We start from the raw sequence: 16,562 nt of genomic DNA, 5'->3' as shown, positions 1-16,562 counted from the left end.
ATAGAGCTGGAAGAGGGCGTTAGGAGGATGGGAACGGCGGGAGCCGCGGGAGGAGCATGATCCCGGGAGCTGCGGAGGGAAGGGAACAGCGTTAGGAGGGTGGGAATGGCGGGAGATGTGGGATGAGCATGGGGATCCGGGGGGAGAGCGTTAGGAGTCTGGGAACGGCCGGAGCCGCGGGATACGCATGGGGATCCCGGGAGCTGCGGAGGGAAGGGAAGAGCGTTAGGAGGGTGGGAATGGTGGGAGCTGCGGGATGAGCATCGGGATCCCGGGAGCTGCGGAGGGAAGGGAAGAGCGTTAGGAGAGTGGGAATGGGGGGAGCCGCAGGATGAGCACAGGGATCCCAGGGAGCTGAGGATAGAGCGGGAAGAGCGTTAGGAGAGTGGGAATGGGGGGAGCCGCGGGATGCGCGTGGGGATCCCGGGGAGCTGCGGAGGGAAGGGAAGAGTGCTAGGAGGGTGGGAATGGCGGGAGACGCGGGATGTGCATGGGGATCCCGGGGAGCCGCGGGATGGAGCATGGGGATCCCGGGGAGCTGTGGAGGGAAGGGAGAGCGTTAGGAGGGTGGGAATGGTGGGAGACATGGGAGGAACATGGGGATCCCGGGAGCTGCGGAGAGAGCGGGAAGAGGCAGTTAGGAGGGTGGGAATGGCGGGAGCTGCAGGATGACTGTGGGGATCCCGGGAGCTGCGGAGGGAAGGGACAGCGTTAGGAGGGTGGGAATGGTGGGAGACGCGGGATGAGCATGGGGATCCTGGGAAGCCGCGGGACGCGCATAGGGATCCCGGGGAGCCGCAGGATGTGCGTGGGGATCCCGGGGAGCTGCGGAGAGCGGGAAGAGAGCGTTAGGAGGCTGGGAATGGTGGGAGATGCGGGATGAGCATGGGGATGGAGGGGAGAGCTTTAGGAGCCTGGGAATGGCAGGAGCTGTGGGAGGAGCATGATCCCGGGAGCTGCGGAGAGCGGGAAGAGCGTTAGGAGCCTGGGAATGGGGGGAGACATGGGATGCACGTGGGGATCCGGGGGTAGCTGGGAATGGAGGGGAGAGCTTTAGGAGCCTGGGAATGGCCGGAGCCGCAGGATGTGCATGGGGATCCCAGGGAGCTGGGGATGGAGGGAACAGCGTTAGGAGGGTGGGAATTGCGGGAGACACGGGATGCACATGGGGATCCGGGGGGAGAGCATTAGGAGTCTGGGAATGCCCGGATCCGCGGGATGCACATGGGGATCCGCGGGATGCGGGAAGATCCCGCTCGTTACAGCGCAGCCGGACACCAGCCCAAACCTCTCCAGCCCATCCGCCCTTTTACACGGGAAAACAAGGAGGAATCCCCCGGGATAACACGGGAAAAGAGGGAAAAAAACCTCCCCCCATCCCGCCGGGAGGCAGAGCCGCTCCCACATTCCAACCCAGAGGAATTCCGCGGGACACGAAGCAGCAGCGGGTTATTTTTATCGGGAATTTTAAGGGCTTCGGCCTCTTTTTAACACGGAGCAGGGGGGCCCCCGCCAGCTGCGCTCGCATTCCCGGATTCCCTTCCGAAGGGATAAAAAAAGCCACGGAAGCAGCTCCGAAATCCCCCGGGCTGTTAAAAGCCCCTCTCCAAATTCCCCCTTTTCGGCAGATTTATCCCGGGAAGGCCCCAGGCTCCGCAATCCCCTGGGAAACTGGAAGCCGATGGTCGGAGCAGCCGGAATTCCTTCGGGGAAGGCGGGATGACTCCGGGAATGAGGAGCTTTTAACATAGAAGGCAGCGCAGGGCGCGCGCGGGAGCTTGGAAGGGCAAGGAATGGGAATGACGTGGAGAGGGAAGCGCTCGGGCCGGCGTTCCTGGAGGCGGGAAGCGCGTGGGATCCCGGGAAGGCGGCGCGGATCCGGCGCGCGATCCAATCCCGCATTCCGCATTGTGCGCTTATCCAATCCCCACATCCCGCATTTTGCACTTATCCAATCCCGCATCCCACATTTTGCGCCTATCCAATCCCGCATCCCGCATTTTGCGCTTACCCAATCCCGCATCCCGCATTTTGCGCTTATCCAATCCCCGCATCCCGCATTTTGCGCTTATTCAATCCCGCATCCCGCATTTTGCACCTTATCCAATCCCGCATCCCGCACTTTGCACCTTATCCAATCCCGCATCCCGCGTTTTGCACTTTATCCAATCCCTGTATCCCGCATTTTGCGCTTCTCCGATCCCGCATTTTGCGCTTATCCAATCCCGCATCCCACACTTTGCGCCTTATCCGATCCCTGCATCCCGCATTTTGCACTTATCCAATCCCCGCATCCCACATTTTGCACCTATCCTATCCCGCATCCCGCACTTTGCGCTTATCCAATCCCGCATCCCGCACTTTGCGCTTATCCAATCCCCACATCCCGCGTTTTGCGCCTATCCAATCCCGCATCCCGCATTTTGCGCCTATCCAATCCCGCATCCCGCATTTTGCGCCTATCCAATCCCGCATCCCGCATTTTGCGCCTATCCAATCCCGCATCCCGCATTTTGCGCCTATCCAATCCCGCATCCCGCACTTTGCACTTATCCAATCCCGTATCCCGCATTTTGCACCTATCCGATCCCGTATCCCGCATTTTGCGCTCATCCAATCCCGCATCCCGCATTTTGCGCTTATCCAATCCCGCATCCCGCATTTTGCGCTTCTCCGATCCCCGCATCCCGCGTTTTGCACTTTATCCAATCCCGCATCCCGCATTTTGCACTTATCCAATCTCTGCATCCCACATTTTGCACCTATCCTATCCCGCATCCCACATTTTGCACCTATCCGATCCCGCATCCCGCACTTTGCACTTATCCGATCCCGCACTTTGCGCTTATCCAATCCCCACATCCCGCGTTTTGCACTTTATCCAATCCCGCATCCCGCGTTTTGCACTTTATCCAATCCCGCATCCCGCATTTTGAGCTTATCCAATCCCACATCCCACATTTTGCACCTTATCCGATCCCCGCATCCCGCATTTTGCACTTATTCCATCCCTGCATCCCGCATTTTGCGCCTATCCGATCCCGCATCCCGCATTTTGCGCCTATCCGATCCCGCATTTTGCGCCTATCCGATCCCGCATCCCGCATTTTGCACCTTATCCAATCCTGCATCCCACATTTTGCACTTACCCAATCCCTGCATCCCACATTTTGCACTTTATCCATCCCTGCATCCCGCACTTTGCGCTTATCCAATCCCGCATTTTGCGCTCACCCAATCCCTGCATCCCGCATTTTGCACCTTATCCAATCCCTGCATCCCGCATTTTGCACCTTATCCAATCCCGCATCCCACATTTTGCACTTTATCCATCCCTGCATCCCGCACTTTGCGCTTATCCAATCCCGCATTTTGCGCTCACCCAATCCCTGCATCCCGCATTTTGCGCCTATCCGATCCCGCATCCCGCATTTTGCGCTTATCCGATCCCGCATCCCGCACTTTGCGCTCATCCGATCCCGCATTTTGCGCTTCTCCGATCCCGCATCCCGCATTTTGCACCTTATCCAATCCCGCATCCCGCATTTTGCACTTTATCCAATCCCGTATCCCGCATTTTGCACTTTTCCAATCCCTGCATCCCGCATCCCGCCCTTGGCTCCGTTTTCCTTGCAGATCCCGCTCCATTTTCCTGCCTTTGGGAGCGGGTTCCCAATCCCGTCTGCAGCCGCTCCCTGCTCCAGCCTGCCTGTGCCATGGGATATCCCGGGAGAATTCCCATTTCTGGGAAGCCTGCACGGGGGAAGGAGGAAGCCAGGACAATCCATAGCGCAAAGCGAGCGACTCCGAGGCGGGAAGAGGACATCCCAACAAGGAAAAATGCATGGATTTGATCCCAGGTTGGAATGTTTTTGCACCTACACTTCATCCATGCAGCCAGGAAGAGCTGCAATGGGCTCCATTCCCGCCTTCCCGCCGGGAATTCCAGAGCGGGGCGGGAAGCAGCGCGACGGGATGAAGGGCCAGGGATAGGGAGAAGAGGCCCTGGAATTGCCCATTGGGAAGGGACTTCCTTGGAAGTCGGAGCAGGAGGGAAAGGAGCGCCCGGGATGCTCCTATTCCCTGGAATTCCCTGGAATCGGCTTCCTTGGTGAAGCGGGATCTGGGAGGGCAACGGCATGGAGCACATTGAGAGCAAATCCATGGATATGGGGGGATATGGGGGGAATATGGGGGGGAATATGGGGGGAATATGGGGGGAATATGGGGGGAATATGGGAGGAATATGGGAGGAATATGGGGGGAATATGGGGGTAGGGGGAGCATCGGGAAAGGAGAGGAACATGGAAAACCCGCAGGAATAGCAGCCCAGGGAGAGGGAATCACCCGGCAGCACAAACATGGAACATCCAAAAGCTCCAAGGATTCCTGGGAATTCCCATTGGGAACATTCCCGAGGCGGAAAACAGGGAAACGGGAGGGCGCGAGGAGTCGGGACGGCGGCACCGGCATGGGGGGAATCCCACCCCCGGCTGCTCCTTTGCGGTTTTCCTAGTTAATATCCCGCTTCCGAGGATTCCAAGGAATTCCTCGGGGGGGGAAAAAAAGCCCCGTTTTGCTCAAAACGCCGCAGTTTTCCCCCAAACGAGGGGGACAACGAGGAGCAGCCTGACCCGGACACGTCGCCATCCCGGCGTTCCGCGCGCTCCCGATTCCGGCCCAAACGCTCCCGGGAGCCTCTGCAAAAACGGGAACGCCGGGAAGCTCCGCTCATCCCGGGAACTTTGTCATTTAACCGCTCCGGGTTATTTTGGGAGCGATATTCCTGGAATGGGCTGGAAAAGCTCTTTGGGAGCGACGTTCGGCCCGGCCTCTTCCAGTGCGGATTTGGGGCTATTTTCCAGGGTTTTGGGGCATTAAATCCCCCTGTGGTTCCCATGGACCAACCTGCTCCGTAGCCCAAATATCCGGGAATTCTGGGTCACGCTCGGAGCAGGACGGAGGCCGCGGTGACACGGGGACACGGGCAGTGACCCAGAGGCCACCGCGGTGTCACCTGCCCCGGGGGACGTTGTCACCGCCCGGGTCCCGGCACCGCGGGGGCCACCGGGGCAGCTCGGGGGACCCGGACAGGAGGCGGGAGCAGCGCGGGGGGGCCCCGGGGCTCGGCGAGGGGAAAACGGCGGGATTTGGCGCGAAAACGGCGGGATTTGGCGCGAAAACGGCGGGATTTGGCGCGAAAACGGCGGGATTTCGCGCGAAACGCGGCGCTCCCGGGGGCGGTTTAAAGGGGCCGCGACCTCGCGGGGAACCGGGGCAAGGGGGGGGTGGGAGAACTCCCCCCCCCCCTCCCGGGTCTGCATCCATCTCCATGGCAACAGGTGGGGGGGGGTACCGGGGCGGGGGGACAACGGGGGCACCGGGCGCTCCCCGCCCCCCACCCCCGGGGCCCCACGTTCCCCCCTCCCCCCCCCCCCAATAACAGCCCCACCGGAGCCCCCCGCCCCCAATAACAGCCCCACCGGAAGTGCCCCCCCCCGCTCCCCTGCAGCCCCGGCCGTTCCCGCCGTTACCGGGGCCGCCGCTGCCGCCTCCTCCAGCCTCTCGCCGAGCGGAAGTCGCCGCCGCGCCACGCTGCACGCACCCCCGCCCCGCGCTCGCCGCCTCCCTCCCGCCGGCCAATGGGAGCGCGGCTCCGCCCCCGCCAGCCGCTCCCATTGGTCGTTGCGGCCGCCCGTCCGCCGCGCGCCCGCCCACCGCGCCCCGCCGCTCTCCGAGGCCCCGCCCCCGGCCCCCCGCCCCGCCCCTCCCGCCAGGGAGGCGCGCGCTGATTGGCTGGAAAGCGCCACGTCCTCAGCAGCGCGCCGCCCGGAGGCCACGCCCACACGGCCGCCCTCTCAGTGCGCACGCGCGGCGAAAAGGCCGGGGGGGGGAGGGAGCGAATCGGTCACGTGGGCGGCGGTTGGAAAGGGCGGGAAAAGGCAGGCGGGGGCGGCGCCATGTTGGCCCCTGTGGGGAGAGGGGACAGCTCTTCCTGCTGTCCAATGACGTCATATAACCTCATTTTTACGGGCTAAATGTGTGTTTTTAAGAACAGCAGTGGCCTGTGGGATCCTCTGGGTCACGGGGTTCGAGCTCCGCGTTCCCCTGTGCTCACGGCAGGGCCGCCTGCGTCACCGGGATATCGGCGTCGCTTGTGTCACCGCGATGCCATGTCATCGCCGCGTCAGGTGCTCGCCCGAAAATCCCTGTCCCGGCGCGGGGCCGGCCGTGAGCGCGTTGTCCAAAAATAACCCCGAGGAGCGCGGAGCTCCCTTTGTCAGCGGGACAAAAACGGCGCAAAAAAAAAGGTAAAATTATCCAGGGTTTAGAGCAAAAACGCCACAGGGCGCAGCGGGGTTGTCCCGCTTCCGTATGTGCCCTCCGTGTCGCTCCGCGGTGACACACGCGGCCCCTGGGACGGCGCGAGCCGCCTGGCCTCCCTTTATAGTCACTGGAAAGAAACGGCCACTTCCAGGGCATGATTCATCCCGTCCTGAAGCAAATGCCTAAATTAGGGCAGGCGAGCGCGGCCCCCCGCGCGCGTTTCGCGCCGGGCGCTGCGCTATCTCTGGCAGATGTTCGCACTCCCTATTTACAGTAAGCTGATGCCTTCCCTTGGCGGAACCCTAAACACTTGCAAAGCCGCCCCGGCCAGCTGTCCTTTTAAACCTCGTCCTGGCTCTTAAATCAGCAGCTGAAAGAAAAAAAAATAACAAAACGCGTGCGCAGACACAGCGCGAAGCTTCCTTGGGAGACCAATGTGTCACTCTGTGTTTTTAATCCCCGCAGTGACGATTACTCCGACGTAACTGCCTATTTGGAGCTATTTCGATAACGCTGGAGATAAGTGGCGTGGAGCCAGACCCGTATCAGCTCACGGATGGAGCTTAAAAACAAGAGGTTTGGGTTTTTTTGTTTGTTTTTTTTTAATGAGAGATGGTTTGGGGGAGCGTCTTCGTGCTCCTAACCCCCTAAGGTTTGTGTTTTCGAGCTTTGTATGTGAGAAAATGAGGTTTTGCTTTGATTCCTTTTTGTTCCCCACAAGGAAAAGTTGGTGAGTTGAGAAGCATCGAGGCGCCCCCGCCCCCCCTCCGGAATCGGGAGAGCCGGGAATGCCGCACGTGGGCGGGAAGAGAGGCCGAGGAAGCAGAAAATGGGAGCAAGGAGCTCCCTGCTGGCAGCGCCTCGGGATCGCCAATGGGAAAAGGCGCCTTGAGCAGAGGCCCGTGAGGAGCCAGCGGCTTCCCGGAATTCCCTCTTCCCGAATGGCCTGGCGGGATGGACGTGTCTTCCATAGGGACCCCTCGAGTGGAATTGTCGGCAGCGGCTCCTCTGCTCTCTCCTCTGACCGCGTTTTCCTTGGAAAACTAAGTAAAACAAGTCACACACCCGGAGCCCCTAAAGCCACCAGGGCACCAACTCCTCCGGGAGAGGATGGAGCGTTTAACTCCAAGGTCTCCCGGAATTCCGGACCGCCGGCTCCGTTTCATCCGGCTGTCCCTCATCCCTGGGCTCTACCCGCCTTTCCCGGGGCATTTTCTCCAGCTATCCACCCATTTCCCACGTTTTTTATAATCCTGGTATTTTTTCAGAGCCCTTTCAAAGATGTTAAATGAGGCAACTGCATTCTCAGTCCCTGGGATATTTACATAATTTTTTCCACGTTTTGAACACTTAATTTTGCTTTATTTTCACACTTTTACACCCATATTTTACCCAGCGCTCCCATTTTCCTCGTTCCAAAGGGTGACCCCGCGGAGGGCAGGGGCTGCCCCTCAATTAACCCCAATTAATCCCGGCCTGTTAATTGCGCCGCCCGCGTTAGCGCCCCCGGCGTTGCCAGGCGACGCGCGGCGAGGGGGCGTTGCCCGCCGCCAGCCAATGGCGCGAGGGGGCGCGCGGGCCAATCGCGAGGCAGGGGCGGGGCGAGCGGCGGCCAATCGCAGCCTCGAGGGGCGGGGCGCGCGCGCGCGGAGGGAAGGCGTGGGCGGGGGGCGTGGCCTGGCGGGGATTCCCCGCGCCGCGTGGGGCGCCGCATGCAAATGTATGCAAAGCGGATGCTAATGCGGCGGGCGGGGGCCCCGGCGCTTCCCGCTCCGCGCGCGGGTCGGTTCCTCCTGGTGCCGCCGCGCTCCGTGTCGGGCCCCGCTCCGGTACCGGCTCCGGTCCCGGTTCTGGTTGCGGTACCGGGATGAGCGCGCCGCCGCGGCGCGTGCGGCTGCGGCCCTGGCTCGTGGCGCAGGTGGACAGCGGGCGCTACCCGGGGCTGCGCTGGCTGGACCCGCAGCGCCGCCTCTTCTGCATCCCCTGGCGCCACGCCACGCGCGACGCCGCGCGCCACCCCGCCGGCGACACCATCTTCCAGGTGACGGCGACACCGAGGGGACGGGGACGGGGACGGGGACAGGGACGTCCCCGCGTGACCCCCCCGCCCCGTCCCGCGCAGGCCTGGGCGCAGGAGACCGGCAAGTTCCGCGCGGGCCGCGACGAGCCCGACCCGGCCAAGTGGAAGGCGACGCTGCGCTGCGCCCTCAACAAGAGCCGCGACTTCCGCCTGCGCTTCGACGGCACCCGCGCCGCGCCGCTGCGCCCGTACCGGATCTATGAGCTGTGCGGGACAGGTACCCAACCGTGTCCCCAAACGTGTCCCCAACCGTGTCCCCGTGCTGCGCCTGTACCGGGTCTACGAGCTGTGCGGGGAGCGACGGGACAGGTACCCACCGCGTGGCACCAACCGTGTCCCCAACCGAGTCCCCAAACGTGTCCCCGCGCCGCTGCACCCGTACCGCGTCTACGAGCTGTGCGGGACAGGTACGCAACCGTGTCCCCAAACGTGTCCCCAACCGTGTCCCCGTGCTGCGCCCGTACCGCGTCTACAAGCTGTGCGGGAGCGACGGGACAGGTACCCACCGCGTGGCACCAACCGTGTCCCCAGCCGAGTCCCCAACCGTGTCCCCAACCGTGTCCCCGTGCCGCTGTGCCCGTACCGGGTGTACAAGCTGTGCAGGATAGGTACCCACCGCGTGTCCCCTATGTCACCCGTGTCCCCTATGTCCCCCACGCCCCTCGAGGTCCCCACGCCCCATGGCACCCCTGTGTCCCCCGTGTCCCCTGTGTCCCCCGTGTCCCCTGTGTCCCCCACACCCCCCGAGGCCCCCGCGCCCCATGGAACCCCTGTGTCCCCCGTGTCCCCTGTGTCCCCTATGTCCCCTGTGTCCCCTGTGTCCCCCACACCCCCGAGGGCCCCCGCGCCCCATGGAACCCCTGTGTCCCCTGTGTCCCCTGTGTCCCCCGTGTCCCCTGTGTCCCCCACACCCCCCGAGGCCCCCGCGCCCCATGGCACCCCCGTGTCCCCTGCAGATGCCCAGGCCGAGGACGACTGCGGTGACACCGGGGACGACGACGTGAGCCAGGTACCCGGGGCGGGGGGTGTCCGCGGCCCCGCGCGGTGGCACCGCCGTCCCCTGACGTCCCCTGCTGTCCCCTGACGTCCCCTGCCGTCCCGCAGCTGCAGCAGCTGACGGCGCTGAGCATCGCGGGTGAGCGCGGGGACACGGGGGACGCAGGGTCCCCCCGCGGCCACCGGCTCCCCCTGACGCCCGTCCCGCAGAGGAGCCGCTGGAGCCGCTGGATCCGGGGCTGCTGCCGCTGGATCCGGAGCCGCCGGAGCCGCTGGATCCGGAGCTGCCGTTGGAGCCGCTGGATGCGGAGGCGCCGGAGCCGGCGCAGCCCGTGTGGCCCCAGGGGGACGGGGGGGACGGGGGGGGCCTTCACGGGGCCCCCCCCCGCGGCGCAGGAGCCCCCCGGAGCCCTGGGGCCCCCCCCGGCCGGCCCCAACCTGCTGCTGACCCCCCAGCTGCTGCCGCGTGAGTGGGGGACGGGGCCGTGGGGCGGCCGTGGGGCAGCCGTGGGGCTGGGGTGACCTTGGGCCGTGTGGGGCGGCCGTGGGGCTGGGGTGGCCGTGGGGCAGTGGGTCACTGGGCTGGGTGGCCCTTTAGTGGCTGGGTGTGGGGCCGGGTGGCCATGGGGACAGTTGAACCAGCCCCAGCGGTGACACCCCAGGGAGCCAGCCGGGTGCCACCAGCCCCGTGTCCGTCAGTGACGCCCATGGGACACCCTGGGGGCTGGCGCGGGTGCCACCAACCCCGTGTCCGTCAGTGACACCCTTGAGGACCCCAGGGAGCCAGTGCGGGTGGCACCAGCCCCAGGGCCGTTCGTGACACCCGTGGGCACCCCGGGGGGCTGGTCTGGGTGCCCTCAGCCCCGTGCCCGTCAGTGACACCCATGGGACACCCCAGGGAGCCAGCGCAGGTGCCATGAGCCCTGTGTCCGTCTGTGACACCCATGGGCACCCCGGGGGGGCCGCCGCGGGTGCCACCAGCCCCGTGTCCATCAGTGACACCCATGGGCACTCTGGGGAGCCGGCGCGGGTGTCACCAGCCCCATGTCTGTCCGTGACACCCATGGGCAACCTGGGGGGCCAGTCTGGGCCCCACCATCCCCGTGTCCATCCATGACACCTGTGGGCACCCCAGGGGGCCGGTCTGGGTGCCCTCAGTCCCATGTCCATCCATGACACCCATGGGACACCCCGGAGAGCCAGCGCAGGTGCCATGAGCCCTGTGTCCGTCTGTGACACCCATGGGCACCCCGGGGGGCCGCCGCGGGTGCCACCAGCCCTGTGTCCATCAGTGACACCCTGGGGAGCTGGTGTGGGTGCCACCAGCCCCATGTCCATCAGTGACACCCATGGGCACCCCGGGGAGCCGCTGTGGGCCCCACCATCCCCGTGCCCGTCCGTGACACCCATGGGCACCTTGGGGGAGCCGGTCTGGGTACCCTCAGCCCCTTGTCAATCCATGACACCCATGGGCACCCCGGGGGGCTGGTCTGGGTGCCCTCAGCCCTGTGCCTGTCAGTGACACCCATGGGCACCCCGGGGGGCCAGCACAGGTGCCATGAGCCCTGTGTCTGTCTGTGACACCCATGGGCACCCCGGGGGGCCGCCGCGGTCCCCGCCGTCCCCATGTCCATCCGTGACACCCACGGGCACCCCGGGGGGCTGGTCTGGGTGCCCTCAGCCCCGTGCTCATCCGTGACACCCATGGGCACCCCGGGGGGCCGCCGCGGTCCCCCCCATCCCCATGTCCCTCCGTGCCACCCATGGGCACCCCAGGGAGCCAGTCTGGGTACCCTCAGCCCCTTGTCCATCCGTGACACCCACGGGCACCCCGGAGGGCCAGTCTGGGTACCCTTGGCTCCGTGCCTGTCAGTGACACCCATGGGACACCCCGGGGGGCCGGTGTGAGCCCTGTCATCCCCATGTCCATCCGTGACACCCATGGGCACCCCGGGGAGCCGCTGCGGGCCCCACCATCCCCGTGCCCATCCATGACACCCACGGGCACCCCGGGGGGCTGGTCTGGGTACCCTCAGCCCCTTGTCCATCCGTGCCACCCATGGGCACCCCAGGGAGCCAGTCTGGGTACCCTCAGCCCCATGTCCCTCCGTGCCACCCATGGGCACCCCAGGGAGCCAGTCTGGGTACCCTCAGCCCCATGTCCATCCGTGCCACCCACGGGTGCCCCGCAGTGACCGACCTGGAGCTGCAGTTCCAGTACCGCGGGCGGCGCGTGGGCGCGCTCACCGTGAGCCACCCGCTGGGCTGCCGCCTGTTCCACGGCGGCCCGGCGCCCGCGGCGGCGCCCGCGGCGCTGCTGGGCCCCGCGGCGCTGGCGCAGGTGCCGTTCCCGGGCGCCGAGGCGGCGGGCAGCGAGCGGCAGCGCGTGTACACGCGGCGGCTGCTGGGCGCGCTGGAGCGCGGGCTGCTGCTGGAGCTGCGCGGCCGCGACCTGCTGGCGCTGCGCCTGTGCCGCTGCAAGGTGTTCTGGAGCGGGCCCTGCGCCGCCGCGCGCCCCGGGCCCAACGCGCTGCCCCGCGGCGCCCGCACGCGCCTCTTCAGCCTCGAGGACTTCCTGGACGGTGAGCGGGGCCGCGGGTGCTGCGGGGGCTGCGGGTGCTGCGGGTGCTGCGGGGCTGCAGGGGCTGCGGGTGCTGCAGGTGCTGCAGGGCTGTGGGTGCTGCGGGGCTGTGGGTGCTGCAGGGCTGTGGGTGCTGCAGGGCTGCAGGGGCTGCGGGTGCTGCAGGGGCTGTGGGGCTGTGGGTGCTGCAGGGGCTGCGGGTGCTGCGGGTGCTGCAGGTGCCACCTGGGCACAGGTGCCGTGGGTGCTGCGGGTGCTGCGGGTGCTGTGGGTGCTGCAGGGCTGCGGGGACTGCGGGTGCTGCAGGTGCCACCTGGGCACAGGTGCTGCAGGTGCTGCAGGTGCTGTGGGTGCTGCAGGGCTGCAGGCAGCACCAGGGCCATGGGTGCTGCAGGGCTGCAGGGGCTGCGGGGACTGCGGGTGCCACCTGGGCGCAGGTGCCGTGGGCGCTGCAGGGGCTGCGGGTGCTGCGGGTGCTGCAGGTGCCACCTAGGCACAGGTGCTGTGGGTGCTGCGGGTGCTGTGGGTGCTGCAGGGCTGCGGGGACTGCGGGTGCTGCAGGTGCCACCTGGGCACAGGTGCTGCAGGTGCTGCAGGTGCTGTGGGTGCTGCAGGGCTGCAGGCAGCACCAGGGCCATGGGTGCTGCAGGGCTGCAGGGGCTGCGGGGACTGCGGGTGCCACCTGGGCGCAGGTGCCGTGGGTGCTGCAGGTGCTGTGGGTGCCGCAGGTGGCACTGGGACATGGGTGCCTTGGGGCCTCGGGTGCCACAGGGCCGTGGGTGCCGTGGGTGGCACCGGGGCACAGGTGCTGGGGGTGCCGTGGGTGCCGCGGGTGCTGCAGGTCCTATGGGTGCTGTGGGTGGCACCAGGGCGTGGGTGCTGCAGGTCCTATGGGTGCTGTGGGTGCCATGGGTGGCACCAGGGCGCGGGTGCCGTGGGTGCTGCGGGTCCTACGGGTGCCGCGGGTCCTCTGGGTGCCCCGGTGCCCCTCACCGCGGCGCCCCGCAGGCCTCATCCGCTTCCAGAAGGGGCTCACGGCCACCCCGCCGCCCTTCGAGATCCTGCTCTGCTTCGGGGAGGAGTGGCCCGACCACAAGCCCAAGGAGAAGAAGCTCATCACGGTGCAGGTGACACGGGGACACGCGGGGGGACACGGGGGACACGGGGGAACAGCGCGGGGGACACGGGGGACAGCGCGGGGGACACGCGGGGACAGCGCAGGGGACACGGGGGGACACATGGGGACACGCAGGGCCAGCCCCGGGGTTGATCACGGTGCAGGTGACACGGGGGACACGCGGGGACAGCGCGGGGGACACGCAGGGCCAGCCCCGGGGTTGATCACGGTGCAGGTGACACAGGGGACACGTGGGGACACGCGGGGATGGCGCAGGGGACACATGGGGATACACAGAGCCAGCCCCGGGGTTGATCACGGTGCAGGTGACATGGGGGACACGTGGGGACAGCGCGGGGGACACGCGGGGACAGCGCGGGGGACATGGGGGGACACTCGGGGATGGCTCAGGGGACACATGGGGACACGCAGGGCCAGCCCCGGGGTTGATCACGGTGCAGGTGACACGGGGGACACGTGGGGACAGCGCGGGAGACACGGGGGGACACTCGGGGATGGCACAGGGGACACATGGGGACACGCAGGGCCAGCCCCGGGGTTGATCACGGTGCTGGTGACACGGGGGACACGCGGGGACAGCGTGGGGGACACAGGGGGACACACAGGGGCGGCCCCGGGGTTGATCACAGTGCAGGTGACACGGGGGACACATGGGGGGGACACGTGGGGACAGCGCGGGGGACACGGGGGGACACGCGGGGATGGCGCAGGGGACACATGGGGACACGCAGGGCCAGCCCCGGGCTTGATCACGGTGCAGGTGACACGGGGGACACACGGGGACAGCGCGGGAGACACGGGGGGACACTCGGGGATGGCGCTGGGGTTGATCAGGGTGCAGGTGACACATGGGGACACATAGGGATGACCCTGGCACAGCCCCGGTGCTGATCACGGTGCAGGTGACGCGGGGGACACAGGGGGACGCTCGGGGATGGCGCAGGGGACACAGGGGGACACTCGAGGATGGCGCAGGGGACACGCGGGGACACGCAGGGCCAGCCCCGGGGTTGATCATGGTCCAGGTGACACAAGGGGATGGTGCGGGGGGCATGTGGGGACACACGGGGATGGCACAGGGGAGACATAGGGACATGCAGGGACGGCCCCAGGGTTGATCGCGGTGCAGGTGACACGAGGGGACGGGGGGGACATGGGGACACACGGGGATGGCGCAGGGGGCATGTGGGGACATGCGGAGACAGCATGGGGGACACGTGGGGACACACAGGGGCGGCCCCAGGGTTAATCACGGTGCAGGTGACATGGGGGGACATACAGGGACAGCCCTGGGGTGGCCCTGGCACGGATCACAGTGCAGGTGACACATGGGGACGACCCCAGCACAGCCCCGGTGCTGATCACGGTGCAGGTGACACATGGGGATAGTGCAGGTGACATGTGGGGACACCCAGGGATGGCCCCAGGGTGGCCTTAGCCCTGATCACGGCGCAGGTGACGTGAGGACACATGGGGATGCACCCAGGGTGGCCTTAGCCCTGATCATGGTGCAGGTGACGTGGGGACACCCAGGGATGGCTCCAGGGTGGCCCCGATCATGGTGCAGGCGACACATGGGGCTGCGGTGCAGGTGACACATGGGGACATGGTGCAGGTGACACATGGGGACACCAGGGATGGCCCCAGGGTGGCCCCGATCACGGTGCAGGCGACACATGGGGACACGGTGCAGGTGACACATGGGGACACCAGGGATGGCCCCAGGGTGGCCCCGATCACGGTGCAGGCGACACATGGGGACACAGTGCAGGTGACACATGGGGACACGGGCAGGCACGGCTCCGGGCTGTCCCCATGCACACAGGTGACCCCGGGGCCGTCCCCGCTGTCCCCACGCGCACACAGGTGACCCTGGAGCCGTCCCCCCTGTCCCCCCGTGACCCCGGGGCCGTCCCCGCTGTCCCCCCGTGACCGTCCCCGCTGTCCCCACTGTCCCCGCGCACACAGGTGACCCCGGGGCCGTCCCCACTGTCCCCGCTGTCCCTGCGCACACAGGTGACCCCGGGGCCGTCCCCCCTGTCCCCCCGTGACCGTCCCCCCTGTCCCCGCTCGCGCAGGTGGTGCCGGTGGCGGCGCGGCTGCTCCTCGAGATGTTCTCGGGGGCGCTGGCGTGGTCGGGGGACAGCGTCCCCCTGCTCATCTCGCCGCCCGACCTGCACGACCGCCTGCTGGAGCAGCTGGCCGAGCTGCAGCAGCTGCAGCAACTGCAGCAACCGCAGCAACCGCAGCAACCGCAGCGCCCGCAGCGCCCGGGGGAGCCCCCCGCACCCTGGGGCTGCTCCCAGGGCTGACGCGGCCCCGGCGCCGCCGCTTGGGGACCCCACGTGGGGCACCAGGACCCCCTGGGGGGCACCAAGACACCCCGTGGGGCACCAGGACCCCCCTGGGGGGAGCCAGGACCCCCCCATGGGGCACCAAGACACCCCATGGGGTGCCAGGACCCACCTGGGGCGCCAGGACCCCACGTGGGGCACCAGGACCCTCCATGGGGCACCAGGACCTCACATGGGGAGCCACGACCCTCCATGGGGTGCCAGGAACCCCACCATGGGGCACCAAGACACCCCATGGGGTGCTAGGACCCACATGGGGCGCCAGGACCCTCCATGGGGAGCCAGGACCCCCCACGGGGCACCAGGACCCCCCACGGGGCACCAGGACCCCCTGGGGGGCACCAGGACCCACATGGGGGGCACCAAGACCCACCATGGGGTGCCAAGATTCCACAGAGGTCACCAAGACCCCACGGGGGACACCAAGATGCCATGTGGGGCACCAGGACCTCCTCCCCCGGAGCACCAAGACACCCCATGGGGATCCAGGACCCTCCATGGGGCACCAGGACCCACGGGGGGTGCCAAGACACCCCATGGGGCACCAAGACCCACCCCGGGGGGCACCAGCACCCCACATGGGGCACCAAGATACCCCATGGGGCACCAAGACCCCCCACGGGGCGCCAAGACCCCCCGTGTGGCACCAGGACACCCCATGGGGCACCAAGACCCCCTGTGTGGCACCAAGACCCCCCGTGTGGCACCAGGACCCCCCATGGGGCACCAGGACCCCCCGTGGCCACCGTCCCCTGCACTGGGGCCATTTGGGGCTTTATTGTCCCCAAAGCGGCCGCAGCCCCAGCCCGGCCTCCCGCTGCAGCCTCCGCGTCCCGGCACCGCCACAGCCAACGCAGCCCACTGAAAACGAGGAAAAAAACCCCAAAAAAGGCTAAAATAACTCCAAATACATCAATATATACACGCACCTCCTAGAGAGTGTGTCCCGGCCGAATGCGCCACGCGCTCGTTCCTTGAGTAACTTTTATTTTGTTTCATTTCACAGAAAGTTTTCTACTTCGTTTGCGCTCGTGTTTTGCTGCCAGGCAAGCGCGTTTCCGTCCGTCCGTCGGCTCCTTTTTTTGG

At 66.7% G+C, this 16,562-nt stretch overlaps 1 protein-coding gene across 1 annotated transcript; it reads left to right on the top strand.

Moving 5' to 3' along the window:
• Positions 1-8,194: 8,194 nt before the first annotated feature.
• On the top strand, positions 8,195-15,434 carry LOC148592869 (interferon regulatory factor 5-like). Its single transcript, XM_088533348.1, has 9 exons — positions 8,195-8,368; positions 8,450-8,624; positions 9,364-9,416; positions 9,512-9,542; positions 9,614-9,735; positions 9,800-9,869; positions 11,596-11,985; positions 12,993-13,111; positions 15,201-15,434. Exons 1-9 carry the CDS (start codon positions 8,195-8,197, stop codon positions 15,432-15,434), a joined length of 1,368 nt encoding a protein of 455 aa, XP_088389474.1.
• Positions 15,435-16,562: the final 1,128 nt, after the last annotated feature.

The sequence above is a fragment of the Tinamus guttatus genome, unplaced genomic scaffold (assembly GCF_059628265.1).
Source record: "Tinamus guttatus ecotype Peru unplaced genomic scaffold, ASM5962826v1 Tinamus_guttatus_pri_ptg000494l, whole genome shotgun sequence".
In the NCBI taxonomy this organism is placed as follows: domain Eukaryota; kingdom Metazoa; phylum Chordata; class Aves; order Tinamiformes; family Tinamidae; genus Tinamus; species Tinamus guttatus.
This window is presented reverse-complemented; position numbering and strand designations above follow the sequence as displayed.

Coding starts and splice junctions, on each gene's coding strand:
- LOC148592869 (XM_088533348.1), top strand. CDS start 8,195: ATGAGCGCGCCGCCGCGGCGCGTGCGGCTGCGGCCCTGGCTCGTGGCG. Junction 9,736..9,799: donor CGCCGGAGCCGGCGCAGCCC/GTGTGGCCCCAG, acceptor CCCGCGGCGCAG/GAGCCCCCCGGAGCCCTGGG. Junction 11,986..12,992: donor CCTCGAGGACTTCCTGGACG/GTGAGCGGGGCC, acceptor GGCGCCCCGCAG/GCCTCATCCGCTTCCAGAAG.